Source organism: Petromyzon marinus, chromosome 43, assembly GCF_048934315.1.
Source record: "Petromyzon marinus isolate PM22_M1 ecotype Great Lakes invasive population chromosome 43, UKy_Petmar_22M1.pri1.0, whole genome shotgun sequence".
Taxonomy (NCBI): domain Eukaryota; kingdom Metazoa; phylum Chordata; class Hyperoartia; order Petromyzontiformes; family Petromyzontidae; genus Petromyzon; species Petromyzon marinus.
In genome coordinates, this window is record NC_133709.1 from 1,370,853 (window position 1) to 1,395,722 (window position 24,870).

Consider the following 24,870-nt stretch of genomic DNA (forward strand, 5'->3'; position numbering starts at 1 on the left):
TGCGCAGAGTTCCCACCATTGTCCCGCGGGAGTAATGCCTCTGTGGTGATTGTCGTTTTCAGGCCGCCTTCCAGGAGAATGTGGGGCGACAGGTAAGGGCTCCGCTCGAGCGCTCTCCCCGCTTTTGCTGGGGAGGGATTTGGCACGCGGCGCGATGTTTGGCCCGCGGAGTCCGCAGCGGCGATTAAAGGGAAATGCGGCCGACCGAAAAAAATGAATATGTACAAAACACCGCGTGCATTGTTTCTCTACGCATCCATTGTCTCTCGAGCCGGGCTGCTAGCCCGCGTGAGCGTGAAAGTCTCGCTCGAGAGAGAAAGAACTCTTCCACCGGCATTCAGAGGTTTGTTTTTCTAGTGAAGGCGCCGCGGCGACGTCACCGGCGGAGTAAGAGGGGTCGGCGTTGGACGTGGCGTGCCGGGGAGACTGCGTCAGTGCGGGTGACGTCGTTGGTGCGCCGAGCACGCGCGGTTATAAGCGCGCGTTGCGATCGAGGCACGTCAAATGCTCGTTAAACAGATACTGATAAATACTTAGCCATTTTATTATTATTTTTATTTTCAACGGGGCATTTCTTGCATTTAAAATTCCAAAGTGTAAAGCGTGTTTTTCTTATATGATGTTTAAAGTAAAAAAAAAGAACAGTAAAATACTTTTTAATGTGAGCACGAACACTTTGGGTATGTTACCCACGGTGGATGGTGGTGCGAGTTGAATGAATGAATGCATTTTAATGAATGATTTGACGGCAAATCAAACCATGTGCCTCCTCATGTCGCTCAGGGCACCTTCCCGCACGGAATTGACATTGTCACGGCAGCCGACTACTTTACTCTCGGGAATCGGGGAAACAGCTTCCTGAAAATCAGGTGACAGTTCGAGTCTGCAGCTCCTTGACACGCAGTCCTGGCCGTGCCGTGGCTGCCGCGCTCACAGGCGAGCGGTCTCCCGCTTGCTAGCTCACTCGCTCGCTCGCTCGCCCGCCCCTGCGGTTTATGTTCGCAGCCGGCGCCACCGTGATTTACGCTTTGCATGTTCGGATGTGGGCCGAGTACGTGCTCTCGCGCCTACGCGTCTGTCTTTGTTTTGTGGCACAGATAAAGTGACATAAATGCCCGCCGGTAGTTAATTGTTCCGTGCGTTTGTTGATGCAATGAAGAATGTATTTGAAAAATGTCCCATGCAGTGGCCAGTGTTCTGGATGCACAGGTACCGCCCTGTTGATTACAAAGGACAGGCTTGGCCCAGTGCTATTAATTTGTTTACATTGAATATCGTATGAATCTGCTCAGGCATTCTGCATGGCTTGACTCTCATTCGACTTGAGTTCAGTTTTTATTTCGTGTAACCACAGGTGAGAGCACCAGAGACTAGAGCGACCTGGGGCATCAGTCTGCCAGTGGGGGGGGCATGATTAATGTATAGAATCCAAACGGAGTAAATTTGTGGGTACTTGTTCAAATTTGGACTGTGGTGCCGCCACACAATGGCCTGCTCATGTGAACGACGTCACGTTCCTCTTCATGTTCCTCTCCATGTTCCTCTCCACGTTCCTCTCCACGTTCCCCTCCACGTTCCTCTCCACGTTCCTCTCCACGTTCCTCTCCATGTTCCCCTCCACGTTCCTCTCCACGTTCCTCTCCACGTTCCTCTCCACGTTCCCCTCCACGTTCCTCTCCACGTTCCTCTCCACGTTCCTCTCCACGTTCCTCTCCACGTTCCTCTCCACGTTCCCCTCCACGTTCCCCTCCACGTTCCTCTCCACGTTCCTCTCCACGTTCCTCTCCACGTTCCTCTCCATGTTCCTCTCCATGTTCCCCTTCACGTTCCCCTTCACGTTCCCCTTCACGTTCCCCTCCACGTTCCTCTCCACGTTCCTCTCCACGTTCCCCTCCACGTTCCTCTCCACGTTCCCCTCCACGTTCCCCTCCACGTTCCCCTCCACGTTCTTCTCCATGTTCCTCTCCATGTTCCCCTCCACGTTCCCCTCCACGTTCCCCTCCACGTTCCCCTCCACGTTACCCTCCACGTTACCCTCCACGTTCCCCTCCACGTTCCCCTCCCATGTTCCCCTCTATGTCCGCCTGTCGCCCCCGCAGCGAGTACATCGCCGGCTTCCCAGAATACACCTGTCCGCTCATCGACCACCTGGTAGAGCTCAAGATCAACCACTGGGACAGGTAGAGCGCCCCTTGCGCGAGCGACGGCGTCGAAGCCGCCACGCGCAGCCGTCGTGCAGTCGCACGCCGTTCAAGACGCTCGTAGTCTCCCCTATAGCAACTCGAATCGTGCCGTTTGTTGCTGACCGCTCGTCTTTTTGGTCCCGTGCCCAGAAACTGTTTAAAAACGACAAGCGATAATTGCATTTTAATAATTGCACCCGGTTGTTTTGCTATTACCAATTAATTGGTTCCTTTTTTTCACGATGATTTTCACTGGCGTGCATGATTCCTTGATTGCCGCGTATAATCACGTGGTGGCGTCGCTCATTAGCAACGCATCCCTTAAGGACGACGGCCCCAACAATCTCGTTACGACGTTGGGGCACTGGAGCTTGTCACATTTGTGCGACTCGTTGGAGTGAAGCCAAAACAGCAGTTGCACTTATTACACACATCTTATTACGAGGGCGTCGTGAGTCGGCCTAACATTGGAAAGAAAATTAATCAATTTGTTGTAGGTGTAGTTTACAGCTCTGGCTGGAAGGTATGAATCACATATCACAGGCATACCGCTCATAAGGGCCGTGAGCTCATTCCATTGTATTGACGTAGAGATCACATTACATTATTAACAGGCCTTCCGTATAACAAACGCTCATCGCGTACACTGGACTGGATTAAGTAAACAAAGATCATCTGTGGCCTTGGTCAATCCGCTGCTGGATGAAGACCTCCCTATGCCTTATCGATCATGGGGATTTGTTTGACTGTACTTCACCACGCTGGCCCGTGCGAGTTGGTGAAAGTGGTGGCGGGGCTGATGGGGAGCGGTAGTGCAGCGGTTAGCGCGCTGCGCTACGAACCTAGCCACCCGAGTTCGATTCCCGCACATGGCCAACGCCAGTGGCGATTATCTGAGCTGGTCCTGGGCCTCCCCTAGGTCGACTCAGCCTAAAACGAGTACCTGGTGCGGTGTGTAAACATCGCCACTGGGGAGACAAAGGCGGTCGGGCGTGGTGCTGGTTCCCCACCTCCTCGTGTGCCGTGCCGGCCTTGATAGGTGCTCGCTAACAGCACTTTCCACAACAGTCTGTTCAGACTATTCGGTGGGGGGGGGGGGGGGTCTGGACCGACCGGTTCAGACGTCGCTTGCCAAGGGTGTTAGCCAGGGCCGAGAATTAAACCCAGCAAGCTCCTAGTGGAGTGCGCTAACCACCGCTCCACCGCTCCACCCCCCCACACTGCGATTAGCACAGTTGGTTACCTACGGTGCGAAAGAAGTTCAAAATACATATGCATACTTATCATCAGCCGTGGTCAATCCACTGCTGGGTGAAGGCCTGTCTATTTCGTTGCCATCTCTCGTGATCTCCACACAAAGAGCGCTTGAAACACGCTGGTGGCATGTCGGCGCTGCATGTTACCTGATGTTTCTGTCATGTATGGACGTATATATGTACTGTATGTTGAACTTCTTTCGTACCTTACGTAGGTAACCGTGCTAATCGGAGGTGCGGGGAAGGACAACAAACTAAACCAAGAAAGTCGTTCTAAAGAAATGAGTTTGTCAATCTAGATGATTTAAAAGTGCAGTGGCTTCCTAATATCGGAAGGAAGAGCATTCCAGATGGCCGCAGCAGCGGCAACATGTCTTGGAACGATGCGTGCCGTGCCTCTTGTGTGTGACGTGTTGGTGGCGTGTCGCCGCCGCCGCCGCTGCTGCGTGTTAGCGGGCGCTCGTGTTGCACGTGGACGATGCCGTGCCCCTTGTGTGCACTTCGCAGCGCGGTGTGCGAGCTGGCGGCGAGGACCCTGCACAACCTCACCGCCAAGGCCCCCGACTACATGGTCAACACCGGTGAGTGCCTTTGTGAGAGAGGGCAAGAGAGCGAGGGTTTTTTTCTAGGTGCTCCGGTTTCCTCCCACGTATGAACACTTATTAATTGGCTAATAACACCATAATATGTCGAGGACTGCAGAGCTTGGGCAGTTGGTGGTGCCGGATCACCGCATTGCTGCCTTTCCGCCTCTCCAGTTCTTGGCGCCTCTCTTTGAGAGTGAGCGATTACTCTGAGTGTTACGACTTGAAATTATTTTTTTCTTACGACGGTGATGTCACCCGATGCCATGTGACATCGCTTTCGGTGAAATAATAAAGTGATGTCAAAGTTAGTTGGCGTAATTTCCGGTTTTCTGATCAACCTGAAACAAAATACATTTTCGGATCGCAGATTATAGTAGTGTCGTAACGAGGCCCTAATTTGAGACTCGTCCAAAATTTGTGGCAACACATTCCAAATACATCCACTGATGTGGTCACATTTCTATCTCCGCCCTCCGATAAGTAGCAGAGTGTTCAACTGGGACACGGGGCCGCAGCGGCCGCGATGCGTTGCAGTTCAATATCACCGCCAAACTACGAGCGATACGGGAGAGATCACACCGACAATCCGGCTTCGTTGAGAGGTCACGGCATCGCAGTTTGGCGGTGGTCTGTTTTGACTTGTCGGCGGTGGTGGTGACCTGTGAAAATTAGTGTGTGGTAGTGCCTTCACTCATTGTGGCGCACTCAAATTACCCGTCAAACTGCTTTGGAATTGAGCCAGCAAACGATGGTGGGTGGGTGGGTGGGTGAAAGAGGGGGGTGGTGAGGGTTTTGTGAGGTTCTAAGTGATTTATGATGGTCTGTTTTTGTAAGATTCTAAGCGCACCTTGACGGTCAAGTCTCCTCTTGTCACTTTAAAGGTCAAACATCTCCCCCGTGACCTTCGTTGTGGTCAACGTTTGTAGAAAATGCCCTTTTTGTTGCCTCGGGGTGCAATTTAAAAATGCTTCAATTGGTGGAGGGGTTGCTTAGGTTTTTTATCTTAATGATTGTTTTCAAGTTTGACTACAGATTTTTCCGCGACTCCACCCAACACTTTACAGATACAGTCTATTTTGTTTATCGTTTGGTGCAATTAATTACTTATAACTTTCAAACACGCAGAAATTGGATACTTCATAGCAGTGACCCCCCCACCATCCCTTTTGCGGAGACACTTGGGCAACGTTGTGTTCGAGGTTTGGTCGTTACGGGAATGTGCGCGCTCGTATGAGGAAAGGAATGCCACTTTTTTCGTGCCCGAGCCTTTGTTAAAGAGCACCATATAAATAGCAGCATGCTGTGTGGAGCTGCTCTGTAATCTTAGGTCACCTGGTCGCGGCGTTTTGTACCGACAGATGGACGGCGCTCACTGCGATGTCATAGCGGAGGTGACTGTGTTCCCGAGGGAGCGTTGCTTTGCCACGCCAGGGACTCTACTGTCCTTGGGCGTGGTCTGAGGCTGTTGTTGTTGTCTTGGTGTGGTCTGGGACTGTTGTTGTTGTCTTGTTGTGGTCTGGGACTGTTGTTGTTTTGGTGTGGTCTGGGACTGTTGTTGTTGTCTTGGTGTGGTCTGGTTGGGATTGTTGTTGTTGCCTTGGTGTGGTTTGGGACTGTTGTTGTTGTCTTGGTGTGGTCTGGGACTGTTGTTGTTGTTGTCTTGGTGTGGTCTGTGGCTGTTGTTGTTTTGGTGTGGTCTGGGACTGTTGTTATCTTGTTGTGGTCCCAGACTGTTGTTGTTGTCTTGGTGTGGTCTTGGACTGTTGTTGTTGTTGTTGTTTTGCTGCCTTGCCCCAAGCTTGCATTGGATGTTAAGTGATGGGCAGAAATGTATGTACCTGTGCAATTTGTACTTCTATACTGTTTAAATATTTATTTATAGAAACTTGTTTACCTTTTATCTCCCTTGCTGTTGCATTGTTTGTTGATGTAACTTACTTACCACCCCCAGGCCCCCCCTACTGGACACCTGTGAAAAGAGCTTCATAGCTCATTGGATTCCTCCTCCAGTCTAAATCAAGATTCTGATTCTGATTACATCAACGTCGTTTACATGCTTCCTGATTTCAAAATATGGGTCAGAATTAGGATGATTATTTCAGTTGCTCATTTTGGAATGGTTGTTTTTTGTCCTGATTTTTATTGGTTTTGCTTTTGTCATTTTGGTGACCAAGATCACTCTCGTAAATGGTCTCTTGTGCTCTCACCTGTGGTTACACGAAATAAAATCTAAACGCAAGTCGAATGGGAGTCAAGCCATGCAGAATGCCTGAGCAGATTCATACGAGCGTCACTACAAATAAATTAATAGCACCCAGCCAAGCCTGTCCTTTGTAATAAACAGGGCGGCACCGGCGTGTTCAGAACACTGCATGGGAATTTTTCAAATGCACTCTTCATTGCATCAGCAGATGCGCGGAATAATTAACTACCGGCGGGCATTTATCTCAATGTAGCCATGGCACGGGACAAAGACAGACGCGCAGGCGCGAGGGCACGTACTCGACCCACATCCGAAAAGGAAAGCCGTAAATCACGGTAGCGCCGACTGTGAACATAAACCGCAGGGGCGAGTGGGAGAGCGGGAGAGTGCTCGCCTGTGAGTGTGACAGCCGCGGCGTGGCCAGGACTCCTTGCCAAGAGCTGCAGACTTGAACCGTCACCTGATTCTCACCTGAAATCTCACCTTTTTAAACCAAATAAGCTTTAAACTTCACAAGTTAAAGACGTACTCATTAGTCACTCAGCCAATCGGTCACCTAACCGTTGGTGGGACACTACGCTCGTTCTGACTTAATTGTAATTGATTATTATTGTTATTGCGCATGTTTACCCAGGAAAGCCTCCCGAGAATAATTTTCCAGGAGGCTCTTCCTGCTGAGTGTTCGCCGTGTGGGGACGGTGTTGCCGCGCGCGATCCGAGTGAAATCATCGGCAGCATTGGGACGTTTTAGGAAACACCGTTTACATTCCACGGTTGTCCTTTGCTTCATGAAACTTTGAATTGTAATCTCTTATTAATAGCAAGCTTAGGCCCCATTCTTTCTTCTATATGGCTGATATAGTTGCAGAGCAACAACAACAATTTCACATTCAGGTGCTCAAGCCAGATAACCGCGTCGGGAGCAGCGGAGTAGCGTGTCGCTGTGATGTCTCTTTTGTGTTTGTGGGTCGGGCATTACCGTCGGCCCCATTTACCGGCATGAACGTGTGTCCACTGTACACCAACACAGCACTTTGTGTGAAATTGAAAGGCGGTTCTGATGTCCTCGTTGCCACTCTTATCTCTTTCCTTACGTGGGCCCCGCCAGTGCTGCCCAAGCTCTTGCCTCTGGCCACGGGAAGAGACCTCAACACGCGCTACGGAAGCATCCTGGCGTGTGCCGAGGTCACGCACGCTCTGTCGGAGCTGGCCTCCCGCGACGGCAGGTGAGGCCACCGGCAGGTGAGGCCACCGGCCCACCGCCAGCGGGGACATGCTCCTCTACGGAGACCCGCGCGCGGTTTCCCGTTTCCATTCTCGTGCGTACCTTGCGGCGCTTTGCCTCGCAGTACCTTGCGCCTCACCGGTTTGCGATGACGGTGGGAGAGGTTTGGGGGGGGGCAGCAGCGGTGGTAAAGGTCGCAGTAAAATCAACGCACAAGCAGACGCGACGAGATGCGGCTGTGCAACCCTTCCAAGTGTTCAATCCCATCTTGTGTCAGGGCACACAGTAACCCTTGCCGAAGACAATTGGACGTAACATTGCAAGTCTTCGAAGGGCATTATTATTGTTGTTCCCGACCGGAGTAATTGCGCGCTTGCCCGTGCTAATCGGTGAAATTTGCAGCCCCTAGTCGTCCACCTACACGTAAATCACACTTGCGAGCCACTCCGCGGGATCGCCCAGCAAAACGAGAAGGGAGGGCATGCGGGCAGGCGAAGAAGTGAAAAATCCAAACTCAAGATATCGTTGCGAAACTCACACCGCGCACTCTTGTGTGCGTGCGGGCTGCCCCCCCTCCGCCCCCCCCCGCCTCTCGTGCTGTTCAGAGGCGACGTGTGGTAGGTGTGGCGGGCTCTGTGGTTCTCAGGGCCCCGAGGCGGTGAGTCTGGGCCGCTAATCCCACCCGTATCGGGTTTTGCGTAATGCTTACCGAGACGCGCGCCTGAGCAGGCCTGCGTGAGCAGCGCCTCGTCGGGGAATTGGGGGGGATCGTCGATCGGGACGACGTGCCCATCCCCCCACCAAGCCCCCCTTCCCGTGTGGATTTTATTTGGGTGTGTGTTTGTGTCACCCGTTTCCCCGGGGGTGATATATCTAACCTTTCGGGCTTTGCGTTTACCACGGTGAGTGATGTGCAACAAGCTCTTTAGGAGGTGGGAGGGGTTGTGTGGGCAGGGCGGCGGTGCGTGAAATTCAAGTGCGAACGAATGAATGAAATTAACCGCGAATGTTCGCATTCCGCGAGACAAAGTGCCTCGCCGTATCCCTCGACTATTTTTGGTGCGGTGTTTATGCCGTAGCTCAGTCGACGGTGCCTCGGGGCATGAAATATATCTCACGGCAGCGGAAGAAGAAGTTATATCTCTGAGCGCGCTTTTTGGCAAACTTTGAAGGTGTGCTGTTGGGAGCGACGCTTCACTTCATGAACGAGTATTTAGTTCTGAAAAAAAACAAGAAGAGGTTTTACCTTATTTAGCAGGTGCTGTTCACTTCTCAGGCAGGGTCGACTCACCCCCATTATAATTAGACTTGTAACGCACCATACAGTATTCGCTCACTCTCGGAGGAGAGTGCGACGGGGGACCGCAGACAAGCAGGGAGGTAGCCACGCGGTGAGCCGACGCCAACAATTGCCCGCGCTCTAAAGTCCTCTGTGCATTAAGATGTTTTCAGCCAATTACTGAGTGTTCATGCATCGCTTTGGGGCCGGTGAGATTGGCTTGCACGACTTAGTGGGGAGCTCTCAAGTGAACGAGCTGCGAAGTGAATGATGCCAACCAGAGCAATGTGGAATTTCCCGACTGCAGGCTGCAGAACGCCCGTGCAGGTGAGCCCTGAGTGTGAGAGGCCAAGGCCGAGCAAGGAGGGGTCCCATCCTGACACAGCAGGCAAAGGGCATAAGGAAGCACCAGGCTTGAATTGTCTTGCCTAGAAAATATCTATCTGGAGGGTGTATTGATCGCTAAATACAACCCGTACATCCCATGTTAAAGCAAAACTTTACGTCGACGTTTTAAAGTAATGATGAATAGCTGCCATTTTATTCAGGAGGTTCCCAATACGGGTTAATAAACTTTTTGTTTCAGAAGCATCCTACATTGGCATGTTTGGCCAATCCATTAAAATAGTTGTGTTTCGTGTCGGAGGAAACCAGAATGCCCGGAGAAAACCCACACACGCAAGGAAATAACACTCGTAGCGCCGCACAGATGGATTCAAGCAACAATTGTTGTACTACCTTAATCCTAGGGGGTGGTTAGGCTGCTCTGAGTTTGTGAGATGTCATCTCGTGGGGCTGAAGATTGTGGCTTTGCGGTGGAACAGAGTTGGAGGTTTGCGATTTCAAATGCTGTTTGGGGGGGTTTACTCTGCCCATCATACGTCGAGGTTCATTAAAATGGGTACCACTTTGTGGAAAGTAAACAGTTAATTTTGATTTAAAGCTTTCGTGACTGCAGTAATTCATATTCTTAGCTCTTTCGGTAAAGTCACGTTGAAGGGAAACAATAAAATAATAAAATATATATAAAACAATAAAAATTCTCACGACGTTTCGACCATAACACAAACTGTCGTCATCAGGTGTGTCGGTTTGCATTAATTTATTTATTTTAAACGGTGTATTTCTAAAAAACGTCAGCGCCACGCGCAGCGATTTGGCAGTTTATTTAGAAGGACTAGTTCATCTATGTTCTGAAAAGAGGAGGGGGGAGACGAAAAATTAATGTATGCTGTCTGAAAGCCACTGTAAGCGTGAACAATCAATTAAGACCTGAAATGGTTTATCAAATCTTTCATTCAACGTGACTTTACCGAAAGAGCTAAGAATATAACATAGATGAACTAGTCCTTCTAAATAAACTGCCAAATCGCTGCGCGTGGCGGTGACGTTTTTTTATAAATGAATACACCGTGCAAAAAATAAATAAATTAATGCAAACCGACACACCTGATGACGACCGTTTGTGTTATGGTCGAAACATCGTGAGAATTTTTATTGTTTTATATATATTATTATTTTATTGTTTCCCTTCAACGTGACTTTACCGAAAGAGCTAAGAATATAAACAGTTAATGTCCTACGGATCGACTCGCCTTCGCCATTGGAACGTGGAACTTGCACCGCTGGCTATGGGGAGATGAGCACCACCGCCTCGGTGCTCATCGTTGATTGGGCGGTCGCGTTTTTGCTAAAGCCTGCGCCGCCGTTTGGTTTCGTGTGAACAGGCGTGCGGAGGAGCTGCTCGGTGACGAGATGGTGACCGGGCTCAAACTCATCCACGCGAAGGTCGGTGGTGTTCAGCTGATGCGGACGTGTGACCCCTTGCCCCTTTGCCGGACATCTTTGGGAGAAAGAAAAGCGCTTTACAGCTCTTCGGATTCCTCCTCCAGTGCAAATAACTGAGATGAGCGCAGAGCTTTGGCAGTTGTTGGCGTCGGCTCACCGCCTGGCTGCCTTTGCGCAGGACCCTCCTGAAAAAGAGTCTTGAGACTCGGCGAGGCTTTTTTGGTAAGCCTGGATGACAATATGATTTGAATTTTTCTGACATAGAAACGAATCGTGAACCATAATATTGGTTTGTGAAAGCCTGCGTGTTAAATTGAAGCACGGTAAGAATACTAATACATAATTTACACGCCTTGCTAATGCGATATCGCACGGGTGATGGAATATGAAACGTATGGTAATGATGCCCCTTTGTTTATTTTGCAGCTGAATGATGCAAAGTATTACAGGTGAGACGATGTGAAGTGGTGATGGCCATGGACTCTCTCTCTCTCTCTCTCCCTCCCTTTGGCGTCGTTTAAACTCAATTCGCGATCCGTGGTGTTCCCAAGATTACGTGCAGATCTCGCAGCACAGAACACAGGAAGTCCAGCCTGCGTGCCATCACGGCGCTGTATATTTACGTGACTCATTGTGTTCCTGAATACACAAAGAAGGGGAGTCGCGTTTGTGATGCATTACGTTAACCTTACCCTGACAGTGTTTGCTAATTCAAGATAAAATTCAGTACCTTTTAAAGTTCAACACGCCACTTTCGGTTAAAGGTGTAATTTTGACCACTCTGGTGTAGAAGTTCTTTAAGCCCGTCGTGCATCAATACGCAACCCATGGCCGTGGCCGCACGACAATGTCATTACAGTGCCGTAATGGCACGCCTGAGCGTAGCTCCATCAGCTTAGTTGTCCCTCTAACCAGTCTGGAAACTCACGTCACACACACGAGGGCGCATGGCCAAGGAGAGTGTCTCCTAAGTTTAACTGTAAACTACTTTTTATTTGACCAGGTAAGGTATGGAGCTCTTTTTCGGACGTGACCTGGCCATCACAAATGACAGCTCAACGAAGCGGCTTATCGCGTCGAAATTTATAGCAGCCAAATACTGTTAAACGCACGTTGATTCTAAAAGTGGAGGGGAAAACCAGAGGCCCCGGAGAAATATCTACAGGACCACGGGGAGAACATCCAAACTCCAAATATACAGGAGGCGTCAGGGTCGGGATCGAACCCACGACGTCTTGTATACCGGGCGAGGTAGTTGACATCTCGCCAACATGGGAGTTGAGGCAGCCCAAAACAACATGGCAAAGCAACCCTGAGGCTCGGTCAACATCAATGCTGGTGCACTGTAATGGTTTGCAACGCACTGGACTTCCAATCCGGTTCGACGATTCCGGCACGGCGGTTGACATGGTGCAGATTTCTTAAACGGCGCCGCCTCCGTCTGCCCGCCATCTAAATGAGCTTCACCGCGGTTAGTTGACCGGTGGGTTGCATGTGTGGTGGGATCGCAGCGTGGGTAATCCCAACTCTGTCCTAAACGTCTGACGAGCGTGGTGGTGGTGGTGGCGGGGTACTTCCACCTCTTGCGCATCCTCTTCCACACCTCTTCCGAGATGCCTGGCCGGCCGTGGTACGAGGGGCTCTGTAGAGCCCCCTCCAGAGGAGGCCTTCCCGTCAGCAGCGGCGCGAGCGAGCAATTGTCAGGCTGCGCCTTTACCATTTACCTTGACTTGCCTTCGACAAAAAAATAGTTTTATTGGCCGAGCATTGTGGAGCCGTTGTTGAACTTGTGACAATTGCCACGGAGCCGCGGGGTGCTTTCCCATGATGTGCCCACATCGCTAAAGATCGCGCTCAACATGGCCACCCTCTCTGGGCTCACAAAGGAGGCCCTTTGTCTCTATTACAGCTCCCTGCAGGGCAAAGCCACTTGGAAAATGCAATCGTCATAGAAATACATAGCAATGGGAGAGAGAAAAAAATTATAATTACGGCAAACCCCCCAGACCCCTAATTACAAGCAGGGTGGAAGCGCTGAGTCTTCGTCGGCTGCCGCGTTGAAGTGCTTGACCGTGATGCTTCAAAAGCAGGTGCTCGCGTCTGGGCTTGCCATCGGCTTGTCGTCTCTCCGTGTCTCTGAAACGCTTTACAACTGGGGGTTGAGAGTGTTGTCACGCATGAGCCCTGTTCGTCTGTCCCGGCTGCGTGGGGAAGGAGCCACGTTGTCTGCTCGGTTTTTTTCCTACCTTGATAAAAAAAAAAGAATAAGTTTCATCCCTGATCCAGCCTTTCCAGAAAGATACGGGCCCCAGTAGGCAAGGACGATCTGGGTGTTGGTGTCAAGTTTTGGGCAACTCGATTTTGACTCCATTTTCATCTTCATGTGTTGGCAATATCAGTGTAACATCAAACATTTTAGATACTGGGATGCCTTTCGTCAACAGTGTCTCAGGAAATCTGAGTTTGGATGAATGTTCAAGAGCAGCTGTTATTTTAGAAGTCTTTAAAATGTCCAAGGTTTAACTAAAAAAATTACAGTATTTATTTTTTCTGACGAGCATTCCATTTAATGTGTTTTTGTAAAACTTACACTGACAATTCTGATGGTCAGTTGTGTAAATGTTTAGATTAAGACAGCAGGATTGAAAGTTTAACAGAACTTCACCAACTAACTCACCTCTTTGCTTTCTTCGCATAAAGGTTTCAATCGCCTGCAATAAGTCGCGACCTCGGAGTAATCTCATTTATTTATTTTATTTATGTTTTAAAAAAGTGAACAGATGCTTTTGACATTTGTCGTGAGATTTGTGGCATTCCTCCGAGCTTACGCGTCGTTGTGCCTAAAGGAATGCCGCGCCGGCTACTCCACCACCGCAGGTGGCGGTGCAGTGGTGAGTTGCACGGCGCCCGTGCCACCAGGGGGCTTGGTGTGCACCCAAAGTGATCTCTGCTCGAGCTCCCGTCGATTACAGCGATCTGCTTGCCACGCATGCGCGCGTACACGCACTCGCTCGTACGCGCGCCGCAGCTGGCTGCTGCTGCTGCTGCTGTATTCGCGGTTAAGGGAACGTATCGATCGTTTGGGACGGTGGATTGGCCGGGCGGTTTTCACGCGTTGAGCTACGAACTCCCCTTGCCTGGGTTCGATTCCTGTTCACGGCTGACGGCGGTTCGTTCCTCTGGTTTTAGGCCTCCACCGGAGGTCCTCGACTGCGGTCTCCTCCGCCGCTCTATGTTTCCTAACATCTTTGTCTCCATGAACTCGCCTGCTCTGCCTGCAGCTCCTCCAGCATCCAAATCCAGGGCATCCCTCTCGTTCTCATCCCTTCTGTTCTTCCTCCCACAACTTCATCACCAACCTGTTCCCTTGTAGCATCCATCCAGTCGAGTTCCCCTCTCTCTCCTTCCGATGACCCACCCCCCTCCCCCCATCGTCATCGTTCTTCTCTCGATGATGCCCCTCGAGGTGGGCTTCTTCTCTGCCCAAATCCATACCCAACGTCTCGATACGCTTCTCGCCGCCTCACTGCGCCCAGCGACCACGTCTCCGCTCCGTGCAAAGCCCACGCTGCGCAGCATCGTCACTCGTTGTTCCTGGCCGGTGTCCAGTGGCTCTTCCCTCTCTTCGCCGAACCAAGCCTTCATCTCGTTTCCGTGGCGAGTGGTCTCGCGCAGCAGCAGGTGGTCATTTCTGGACCAATTCTGAGCACCCCCCGCCCTTCGACAATACGCATTGACCGGTGTGGGGAAGTATGGACAATCGACCGACGTGTGTGGGGAGGCTTTCATCCAGCAGTGGATTGACGAAAGGGTTGTGAATTATTAGATTGTTATAATTAATTATCAACCGCATCATCGTATTTGGACGTAGTGTCGCTTATCCCTCATCGTGATTTCTAAGCACAAGCGTGAATGTGTAATCTGCAGCAGCAGCGTCATCCTCAGGTTCTAAAATTGGAGTGAAAGTAGCTCACAGAGACAAAGTCGGTCACCCTGGACACAAACACTTTGCACACAACATGGAACGAAACGTCCATTTGTGTGCCAAGGGCAGATAATTTGTTAGGCATGCATCGAATGATCAATTAAAACTGATTCTTGCACTCGGTGAAGCGTGCATCGGATCAAAAGTGAGACTTGGTCGCTGTATTGGCAGTGCATGCAACTTATGTGCAAATTATAATGATGATGTGACAATTATGCTCGTGGGGCGAACACAATGGCACAAGGCAGGCAGGCGAGTAAGCAGAAACAATACGAGAGAGATGGCGAAAACCAAACTATAATCCATTCTCTTTGTTTTTTTCGGTAAAGTCACGTATAAATAAGAAATAATAAAATAACATAATAGCGTACGACGTTTCGGTTGCAACACAAGCAGCCATCATCAGGTACAGAAGAGCTAAATTATGAGAGAGGGGAGACACAACCCTCAGATGTATATACAGACACCCAAGTAGGGGGAACTGACACAGATACAGCAGGGGACACAGAGAGAGAAGCATACCAGACAAACAGGGTTTAGCAAAATTTTTGGAAACCATGTAAAGCAACACAGACGGTCGGTCAAAACACAATTAACGCATAGTCTGGTTGATCACGCTATTTCAAAAGATTGCTAAATTGCAAGTAAAGTATGAAACTCAACGCTTCAAATCAAGTCGATAATCCATTCTTGAATCAAACCCCTATTAATGGAAATTCATCACTTTGCTGGGAGGAGTTAATAGGCAGGCACTTAGTGTTCATGGATATCTCTCTCGGAGACCGTTGGGCTTTCTTCGGAAATCACCGCTGGGCGGACATCGCTCAATCGGCGGTCTCGTGAGCGTCACGGCGACTCCTCCGCCCGCGTTGCTGTGTCACCAATGTCGCGACCAGTTCTGGGCGGGCAAACATCCATTCCTCGGCTGCAGCAACGTGGTGGCCCACCGTCGCCTCAATCGGTCGCCCCTTTAAAAGGACATGAGCAATGCCATTCCCTCCGTTTGATTCATTAAAAAAAAACATTCTGAAGACTCTTGCGATTTTTTTATATTTTGGTGGGCTTGCCGCCCTCCGGCTAGGGCCCTTCCTCCTGTTTGTGCGTGGGAGTCAGAGGGGGAAGGGGGGCCCCGGCTGCCCGCGGGTAAACCCAGGGCGGCATGAGTCGGAACATAATTGATAAAGTCTCCACAAAGGCGTAGCAGCAGCAGCAGCCCTAGGTTGGGTGCACTTCACATTTGCAAAAGGACAATCTGCACCTGGGGCATTTTCTCTCTCCCTCCCTCCCTCCCTCTCTCTCTCCCATCTGCTCACAATTGTTCGGGGGGCTCGCCCAACCAAGTGCTGGAGCCTTCCAGAGCACCGGCTTCTCCTCGAAGAGGCGCGCCACCAGGGGAGAGTGAGGGGCTGGAAGCTCCCTCCGCCTGCCCGTCCATTCGCTCGATCCCATTATAAGGCCGTCAGATATCTTCTCGAAGCTAGAGTGCGAAACCGGCGATGTTGTTATCCCCGAGCGTGGGTGCGGCGGGCGCGTCGCTTCCCTTCGCCGCCGCCCGCTGTGGTCCTTCATTGTGTGTTGTGGCCTTGCATGCGGTCGTCCACGGGCAAAGTTGCAGCCCTGCAATAGTTTCTGGCACCACCGTTGGCTCCAGAGAGAGCCCCCCACACTCTCCTCTCTCTCTCTCGAGGAAATTTGGCCAAATGTTCCACGCTGCAACAGGTGGGAGCCCCCACAGTTCACCGCACGTGGCCACCCACCAGCTAACCGGTGTAACCGTTGTTACTGCCGGATGGACACAAGAGGCCCTATGAAAGTATCCACACGTCACGCCTGCCACGCCAGAGACAATCACAGGGCCCTGGTTTTATTTTGTGGTTATCATTTTGTTAGATGGCAAAATAAATAAGCAGACTATAAAACAAATTCTGGTGTAGGCCTCAACATTGAGGAGGGTTAGTGTTTCGGCCTCGCTATGCGCTGCGTTGCACCGCTATCAGAGTAGTTAACCTCGCATTCAATAAACTTTCAGAGCCAGGGTGAACATCCGACTCCAACGTATGTAAATATTGACTTAAAGCTTTCGTGACTGCAGGAATTAATATGATTTGGGTCTTTCGATAGAGTTACGTAGATACGTTCAAAGGAAATAACAAAAAAACTCCGACGTTTCGATCGCAGTCATCTTTAGGAAAAGAAAGACCCAAAGAATTTATGAATTCCTGCAGTCACGAAATGGGCGTGGCCCAAATGTCAGCAGCATGGGCGGGACAGCTAATGTTAATGTAAGTGGTGGGCGGGGCAGCTAATGTTAATGTGAGTGGTGGGCGGCGACCGCGACGGTGGTGAGGTTTCCACCAATTAAAGGGCTGCCAGGTAAAAATTTGCATGTTAATGTGAGAGATTAGCATGTTGATGTGAGAGATTAGCGTGTTAATGTGAGAGATTAGCGTGCTAATGTGAGATATTAGCATGTTTATGTGAGAGATTAGCGTGCTAATGTGAGATATTAGCATGTTAATGTGAGAGATTAGTGTGTTAATGTGAGAGATTAGCGTGTTAATGTGAGAGATTAGCGTGCTAATGTGAGAGATTAGCGTGTTAATGTGAGAGATTAGCATGTTAATGTGAGAGGTGGCTGTGTTAGTGTGAGAAATTTAACCTGTTAATGTAAAATCAGAGAGCCGAAAAGAACAACTAACATCGGAAGGTGGTAGGATGGGAACATCACAGCCAGTTATGACTTAAACTGGTTGATAACGTCCTTCCAATGATTGCTAAGTTTGTACCCATCTTATCGGTTTAAATTGTGTCTGTATATATGGATGGCTTCATGAATTAATCTTTGTTGATAGCCAGTGGGTTTGCAAAGTACCTTCGTCTTAGGGAAATATATTTAGTGTGAGCCCACCGCATTAAAACAATGATTAGCCACGGCCGAGGTATTGGTCCAACCGTGTTTCAGAATCTGCCTTATGTTCACGAAAAACGGTCTGAGACATGTCGCTTAGTTTCCCCAATGTAACTACTGCCACAGACACAGCTTAGTTTGTAGACGCCGGGGTATTGCATGTCAGGGATCACATCCTTCACAGATGGGATCAGATCACGAATTGTATATACTGTGTTAAATCGAATCCGGATCTTGTGTTTGCTCATGATTTTGGAAATCTTTTTGGTGCCCCCTGCTATGTATGGCAAGGTGATGGTTTTGATTGGGTCCTCAGATGGTTCTTTACCAACGGTTGGGGTGATAGCTTTACGGATTGTGTAGTCTGAATATCCATTCATCTTTAGGGCTTGGTGTACGTGTTCCAGTTCACTGGCTAGGTGAGGATGGTCAGAAATACATCGAGCTCTATGGTGTAGAGTTTTGATGAGGGAATTCTTCTGGGATGGATGGTGGTGGGAGTCAGGTTTTAGGTAGACATCCGTATGGATGGCTTTCCTGTAGACAGTGTCCCATTGAGCCATCTGGTCTCTTTTCGATTAAAACATCCAAGAATGGTAACTTGCCATCCTTTTCCACCTCCATGGTGAATTTGATGGCTGTGTGTATGGAATTGATGTGTTGAGGAATTGGTTAAGAGCTGGTCGGCCATGTGGCCAAATGACGAACGTGTCATCTACGTACCTCTTCCACAAGGATGGACGTAGAATGGATGCCTGGATGGCTTCTGTCTTAAAATTTTCCATGAAAACCTTGGCTACAATTTGAGCTAAGGGAGAGCCCATTGGGGGTACCTTCAACCTGTTTGTAAGTGTTGGTGAGGCAGTGTCTCACCAGGGCCGGTACATCAGCATTCAGTCCTTGTTGGACCAAACCTTCAATGATTGCAATGGTGTCAGGCACAGGAACTTTGGTAAACAAAGACACCACATCAAAACTAACGCGAAAATCACCTGGAGATAGTGAGATGTCCTTAATTAACAATACCAAGTGAGCTAAGCACACCTGAGGTGGTCTTACCAGTGAATGGTTGTAAGGTCTCAGGCAGAAATTGGGCCAGTTTGTAGGTGCGTGAGTCAATGGTGGAGATGATAGGACGAAGGGGTGTACCTTCTTTATGGATTTTTGGTATGCCATACAATCTGGGTGGACTAGCAGCAGAGGGTTTGAAGGAAAACCGCTTGGTTCGTTCGATTAAAGATGTCGAATCGGTGATCATACTGTTGGTTTTTGTAACGAGGCTGTTGGTGGGATCTCTTTTAATTTTTGTATAGCTACCATCATTAAATAGGTCCTGAATTTTGTTATTGTATGTGGGTTTGTCCATGATGACTGTGACATTGCCCTTGTCGGCAATGCCACAGAAATTTAAAATATTCCATTACATTAATCCTGTACAGTACACACAAGTAACATCCATATACTTAATAAAAAAAATTCCAATAATACAAATGGATAACACAAATAATACAACAAAACGTAATAAAATAAAACACTTCAATAGATGATACTTTAAATTTTGGAAGTCGCATTTACCTCAACACAAAACGTCATGGTCACTTGAACGTTGATGAGACGCCATCGCGGCGTCCGTACGGCTCGCACCTCCACGAGCGGAGGGCTGAGATGCACGTGGTACCGTCTGTGCACACGAGCGCCATGCGTGAGCGTATCGGGTACGTGTCACACGATGGGGTTGGGTGAACACGGGCCCCCCCCCCCCCCCCCCGCAATGATGTTTCCAAATCGCGAATGGTCGAGGGGGAAAAAGGTGAGAAACTTGAACTCGTCTACAGGTATAAAATCGAGAATAATCGAATTTCGTGGGAAACAAATCCGCGAATTTAAAGGTTTTACCGCGTAACGTTTTCTGTTTTATGAATGCGTTCATGACAAAGGTGCTGACGCATCTTTTCACCTTTGGCCCTACTCTCCTGCCAACGGCGGCGGTGGTTGCGTGCATTGTGAGCGGAACGTTTGCGGTCACCGCCTGTGCGAGCGATTTGCCTGAACGTTAGCGGTGCAGCGGCTACCGCGCGCTCTGCTCCTGGCCGATGGTTGACCGACTTCTCTGTCCCCAGGGGCCTCGGTGGGGAGCTCATGAGACCCGCAGGTAAGAGCACTCGCATTGCCACACACCGGTATACCAATCCCCGCCATTCGCCACTTAGTTGACGGTGACGTCACCACGGCGCCTGTGCAAGGCCAGGTGCACTTTGAGGCCACCACGTGAAGTGTCGAAGGTTCGCCGAAAGGAGGTCACGGGACAGACCCAGCAGGTGCCATGGGTTTGCTGACTGAGATGACCGGTAGATGCACCAGCTGTTGTACCCCCTACACACATGCACACACACACACAAAGATGCCCCATATAGCCTGCACAGACTTTTGGGACAAGTGCTGTTAGCGAGCACCAATGAAGGTCGGCACGGCACACGAGGGGGTGGGTGGCCACCACTACACCCGGCCGCCTTTGTCTCGTCCAGTGGCAATGTTTACACATTGCACGAGGTACTCATTTGAGGCAGAGTCGACCTAGGGGAGCCCCAGGACCGGTTCAGATAATCGTCACCGGTGTTGGCTGTGAGCGGAAATCGAACTCGGATTGCCGGGTTCATAGCGCAGCGTAGCGCTAACCGTGGCGAACACAAAGACAAAGATCCCCGTGTAGCCTACATGGACTGTTGAGCCAAGGGCTGTTAGTGAGCCCTGGCACAGGTGGGCACGGTGGCGCAGCAGGAGGAGGAGGGGTGGTGGTGTTTCCAGCACGGCACCCCGGCCATGTGACATTCACTTGTTTTTACTCAAAAACGTATTCATTGTGTCGTAAGGGCCCTTCATACGACAAAGCGCAAAGGACACACGTCCGTTTGTGTGTCACGTTTGTTTTGAAAGGACGTCACGCATTATCTGTCATCAATTATTTCCCCTATTTCCGTGCCATTCGAATAGAGCTGCCCTCCAATTTGAAAGGGGAAAAAGGAGCGGGCCAGAAAGCCGGTTGAGTGGGCAGTTTGAAGCCAAGGCTCAACGCACGGGGGGGGGGGGTTGGTGGGTAGGGGGGGGCTTGAGGTGCATGCAGCAGGAAGGCGAGAGGGCTTCTGTGTGGGCGCTGGTCAAGTGCACGACCGGGGGGGTCAATTTGCAAGTCGAGCGGCTTGAGCGTCGTGCGGGGCGAGTGTGCGCAGTAAGGAGCCTTGGCGTGGTTGTTTGGCTTGATTTGTTCCCGATAATAGTTATTCACCTTTTAATATTGAATAAAATTCCATCTGCTTTCTGTGGTGAAGGGGCGAAATGAGATCTCGCCACCTCTGTTCTCTGTTCAGACACGGGTGAGACTAGGCCAAGAAGAAGGCCGTCTCTGGTGTAGGCCAATCAGTTTCGAAGACAATGTCCATAATCAGATAATGTTTACACGTTTTGCCACAAGTACGTGTGGCTAAAGTAGACTTGATGCCTTGCAATAGGTATCTATTTAGTGTTTGGACATCTTAACCCTTCCTGCTTTATTTCCACAAAGGTTAAAGCCTATTATTGTTTTCATCATTCACGGCTTCAATTCTAGATTTGAAGCTTTCGTGACTGCAAGGATCCATACTCTTTGGTTCTATTCGGTAAAGTCACGTAGGTAAAAAATAAAACAACAAAAATCACGACGTTTCGGCCACAACACAAGCGGGGACAGCCTGATCGCTTCACCTGATGAAGGCCGCTTGTTTTGTGGCCGAAACGTCGTGATTTTTGTTGTTTTATTTTTTACCTACGTGACTTTACCGAATAGAACCAAAGAGTATTCACGGCTTCCTTATGCTTGTCGCCCTATGCGCGACTTATTTTGTTGTTTTAAACATTGCGGGATCATGAGGAGATGATGACAGCTTGGGGGGAAACTTTCATTCCTCATTTAGATCGATCATCGCTGCTGCCGATGTTGTTGACGATGACAATTATTTCATTCATTTGTTCGTGTTTGCTTCTCCCGAGCCAGCCGCGGTGTTAGGTTACGCGGCTGGCGCGTGACGACTGCGGTGGTGGCGCTTGTGAGGCAAGTCCGCGGGCGGGCGTCTGTCGGCTTTGGCACGTCGTCGAACGCGATTGATTTGCGGGCCGGGCCTTTTGTGCAAGCCCTTTTTTTTTTATGAGCGACAGAAATATCTAACAGAGGTGACGTACGTTACAATTGCCCGCGCTTGTGTTGCCACGGCGATGCTACGTAACCGTGACGCGCGCTCTGCCCGCTGACACCGCCGGTAACGATGACGCCGCCGCCGGAGTTCTGGTTGTTCAGTCGCACGAGTCCCAAGTTACGCATCGACTTGAGCCGTGACAATCGCATCGACCGATAGATATAATGACAGACCGAGCGAGCCGAAAAATAAAAGGGGCAGGGTGGATGGGAACGTTCTGAAACGCTTCACCTACGAGATCGTGATGTCACCACCACCACCATGACGACGACGACGACTCGCTGCCAACGTCTTTCATCCTCTGCCAGAACTCGCAGCTGCTGCACAGGAGACACGCAACTTCGAGATGTGACCCCACCATCTGCGCCAATTCCATGTTTTAGTAAATTTGAGAGTTCTCATTTTGAATCGGCCCAGGATTGTTGGGGGTGTACTACAGATGCCTTCGGGGATAAACTGAAGCATTTTTTGAAGCGTCATCATGATCCATGGGCAGATAGCCCATAGTAGGTGCCATCTGCTTCAACTTTCCTCTCTGTCTTGTAGTGCCAATACGCTCAAATAGTGCCACATGTTTCTGGCACCAATCTCTTATGTCGTTGTCGTCAAGCCATTCTCTGCTAGGTCTTCCTCTCTTTCCGGTACCTTCCTTCCATTTGTCCGAACAACGCACTTTTAATTTTCATGTTTTGTTGTCCATGCCACACACGTGTCCAAGCATTGGGACGGATTATCACGCGACAATGCGAAACAGACACAATGCACGGGCCTAAGCCGTTGCCGACTCCACAACGATCCTCCGTATAGCCTGTTACAGACTTTTAGGGGGAGTGCTGTTCGCGAGCACCTATGAAGGCTGGTGTGGCACACGAGGGGAGGGAGGTGGCCAGACAACGACAGAGATCTCTCTATAGCCTCGGCAGACTGTAGGAGGCAGGCGGTTTCACGAGAACAGCTGCAGCACTCCGCTTCCTTTAATGGGCACGTAGCCATAGCCGAGTGTGTGATAACAACACAATTAATGTTATTTTGTATAAGCGTCATTCTTACAAATCTCAGAGCTTGATGAAAATGTGCTTTCTTTTGCCGCTGTTCGGTGCAGTACTCTGACGGCATCGGGAAATTTCAGCTGGGGTTGCTCGATGTTAGCAAAGTGTCGAGAACTGTCTGAAAGCTGCTGCTTAACGCTGCTGGGAGACTTTGGTCCAGAAAGCCCCAAGGCTTATGGGCTAAAATATGATTGTATTTTTACGCAGTAAAACAGACCATTGTCAAGTTAATTATATTCATATATATGGATGGTCATGACTGAGTCATATTGAACTTTAATATAGCCTCAATGCAAATCGCATCTCACAACGTGAATTCCGATCATTCCTCAGGGAGCGGTGCCCGATGCCTGACTTTGGGAACCGATTAGAAAACGGAACGGTTGCGGATTTTCTGGCTGCCGTTTAAAGAACCCCTAGTGGATATAAAAGCGGAGTTACCGGAGATAACACCCACGTGTGACGGGGGGTGGTGGGGGGGGATATCGTTGGGACATTGTTTGTGAAAAATGTAAGCGTTAAATCAGCAGCCACGTCGAATCCACTGCTGGATGAATGTCTCTGCCACGTAGCAATCCACCTGGTGTCCGCACACGGGCCCGATTTCATCACTCCATCTCCATCAGCTCTTGGAGGAGTGTAAATCTTGTGTCTCCCTTGGGCCACACCTGCAATGCGGCATGTAAGATATAAGCGTTGAGTATAGGTTTTTGCGTACAGGACCACGCATCTTTTTCCCCTCCCCCTCTTTTAAAGCGCTTTGAAGGCGGCTCGTAAAATTAAGCACCGGGGTTGCTGGGAGCTGTACGGGCGCCGGGCGTGCGTGCCGAGCAAGCGGCAGCTTGCCACGCCGGCCAGGGTTATACGGAGGCCGTGCGAACGCGCGAAGGACGAGGCAGAGGCCGCTGGCAGGTCGCTGCACACGCAGCGTGACGTCGTCGTCGTTAACCTGCCAAGGATTTCGCGTTGAGGGGGACGACGGAGTGAAGAGTCGGGGTGAGGCGGGAGGGGGGGGGGTGCCTCGCCCGGCGCCCCCTGGCGGCCAACGCCGAGACGGGTGGAAGGGCCGTGGCCCCCCCCCTCCCCTCCGTGAGTGCCAGCGGTGGGCCTCGCCTTTGGCCTCTGTGTTGAGTGCCCCCAAGCGCTCGAGGCCGCAGGGTTCGGGGGACGAGGTGTCGCGGAACTGTTGGGGGGGGGGGGGGGGGGGGTAACGACGATGTTGCAGCGTCTCCTTCTTTGCCCATTGCACAGCTCTATCTGGATTAGTCAATGAAACGCAACGTAATGATTTCTGTGGCGCTTTAGTTCATGCTCTGTCGCTCGATTGGGAGTTGCGTACATTTAAAAAATATGTCGTTGGTGGTTTTTTGCAGAAGAGTGTTCAGCGGTTGTCAGAGATCCGCCCGGAGAGGTTGGGAACCACTGCACCTAACCGAAGCCATAACTCCATAATCCCCGTCATCGTCCACAGCCGTGTTCTAGCCACTGCTGGATGTAGGCCTCTCCAATCCACCGCCATATCGCAATATGCCGCGATATAATAATCCACCTAGCAACCTTGCCGTCGCTGTTTGTTGCCAACCGTTTGACGTTTTTTGGTGCCTTTGGGCCTGCGTTGGGGGAATTGTGTACACGAGTTAAAACTCCTTCCCCGTCGCCTGCGTGGTCCACATGATGACGCATCGCGCTCCTCGCCCCGCCCGCATACGTGCTTCTGTGGTGGCTCGTGCGCTCGCTCATCGTCTATGCTCACGGCACCGAGCTTCAAGGAGGAGGAGGGGGTGGGGGGGTGGTATTGTTTTTCCCGGCATGCCGAACCGCCGCTTCGTGATGCCCCCAGATTGATAAATGCCCGCCGTGCTAGGCGTGGCGCAAATCACGTCCGCGTTGACAAGCTGAGAATAGAAAGGTAGGGTTTTATTATTATAGAATGTTATTTATCTCCCCTCCTCCCACTGCACTGCTGCTGCTGCTACTACTATTATTATTATATATTTTCCATAATCCGTGCGAATACCCCGCGGCGGAACATACCGGCAGTACCCGTGATGCGGAGTCGCACGTTCACCTGACAGCTCATATTGTCATCCCGTACGTGGGCGCGCACCTGCCTAATGAAGCCGTTCGTGTGATGCGTGCTGTCGCTATACAGCTCGCGATGTTATTAAACTTTTTTTTTAT

The 24,870-nt window shown here is 50.4% G+C and overlaps 1 protein-coding gene across 1 annotated transcript in view; it reads left to right on the forward strand.

Moving 5' to 3' along the window:
- TBCD (tubulin folding cofactor D) overlaps positions 1-24,870 on the forward strand; it is a 124,357-nt gene that overhangs the window by 62,543 nt on the left and 36,944 nt on the right. Inside the window, exons 16-23 of the mRNA XM_032970076.2 lie at positions 63-92; positions 784-869; positions 2,100-2,180; positions 3,947-4,020; positions 7,338-7,455; positions 10,461-10,521; positions 10,948-10,970; positions 19,535-19,566. Of these exons, the coding sequence (XP_032825967.2) occupies positions 63-92; positions 784-869; positions 2,100-2,180; positions 3,947-4,020; positions 7,338-7,455; positions 10,461-10,521; positions 10,948-10,970; positions 19,535-19,566 (505 nt within the window). The remainder of the gene's footprint in view (positions 1-62; positions 93-783; positions 870-2,099; positions 2,181-3,946; positions 4,021-7,337; positions 7,456-10,460; positions 10,522-10,947; positions 10,971-19,534; positions 19,567-24,870) is intronic.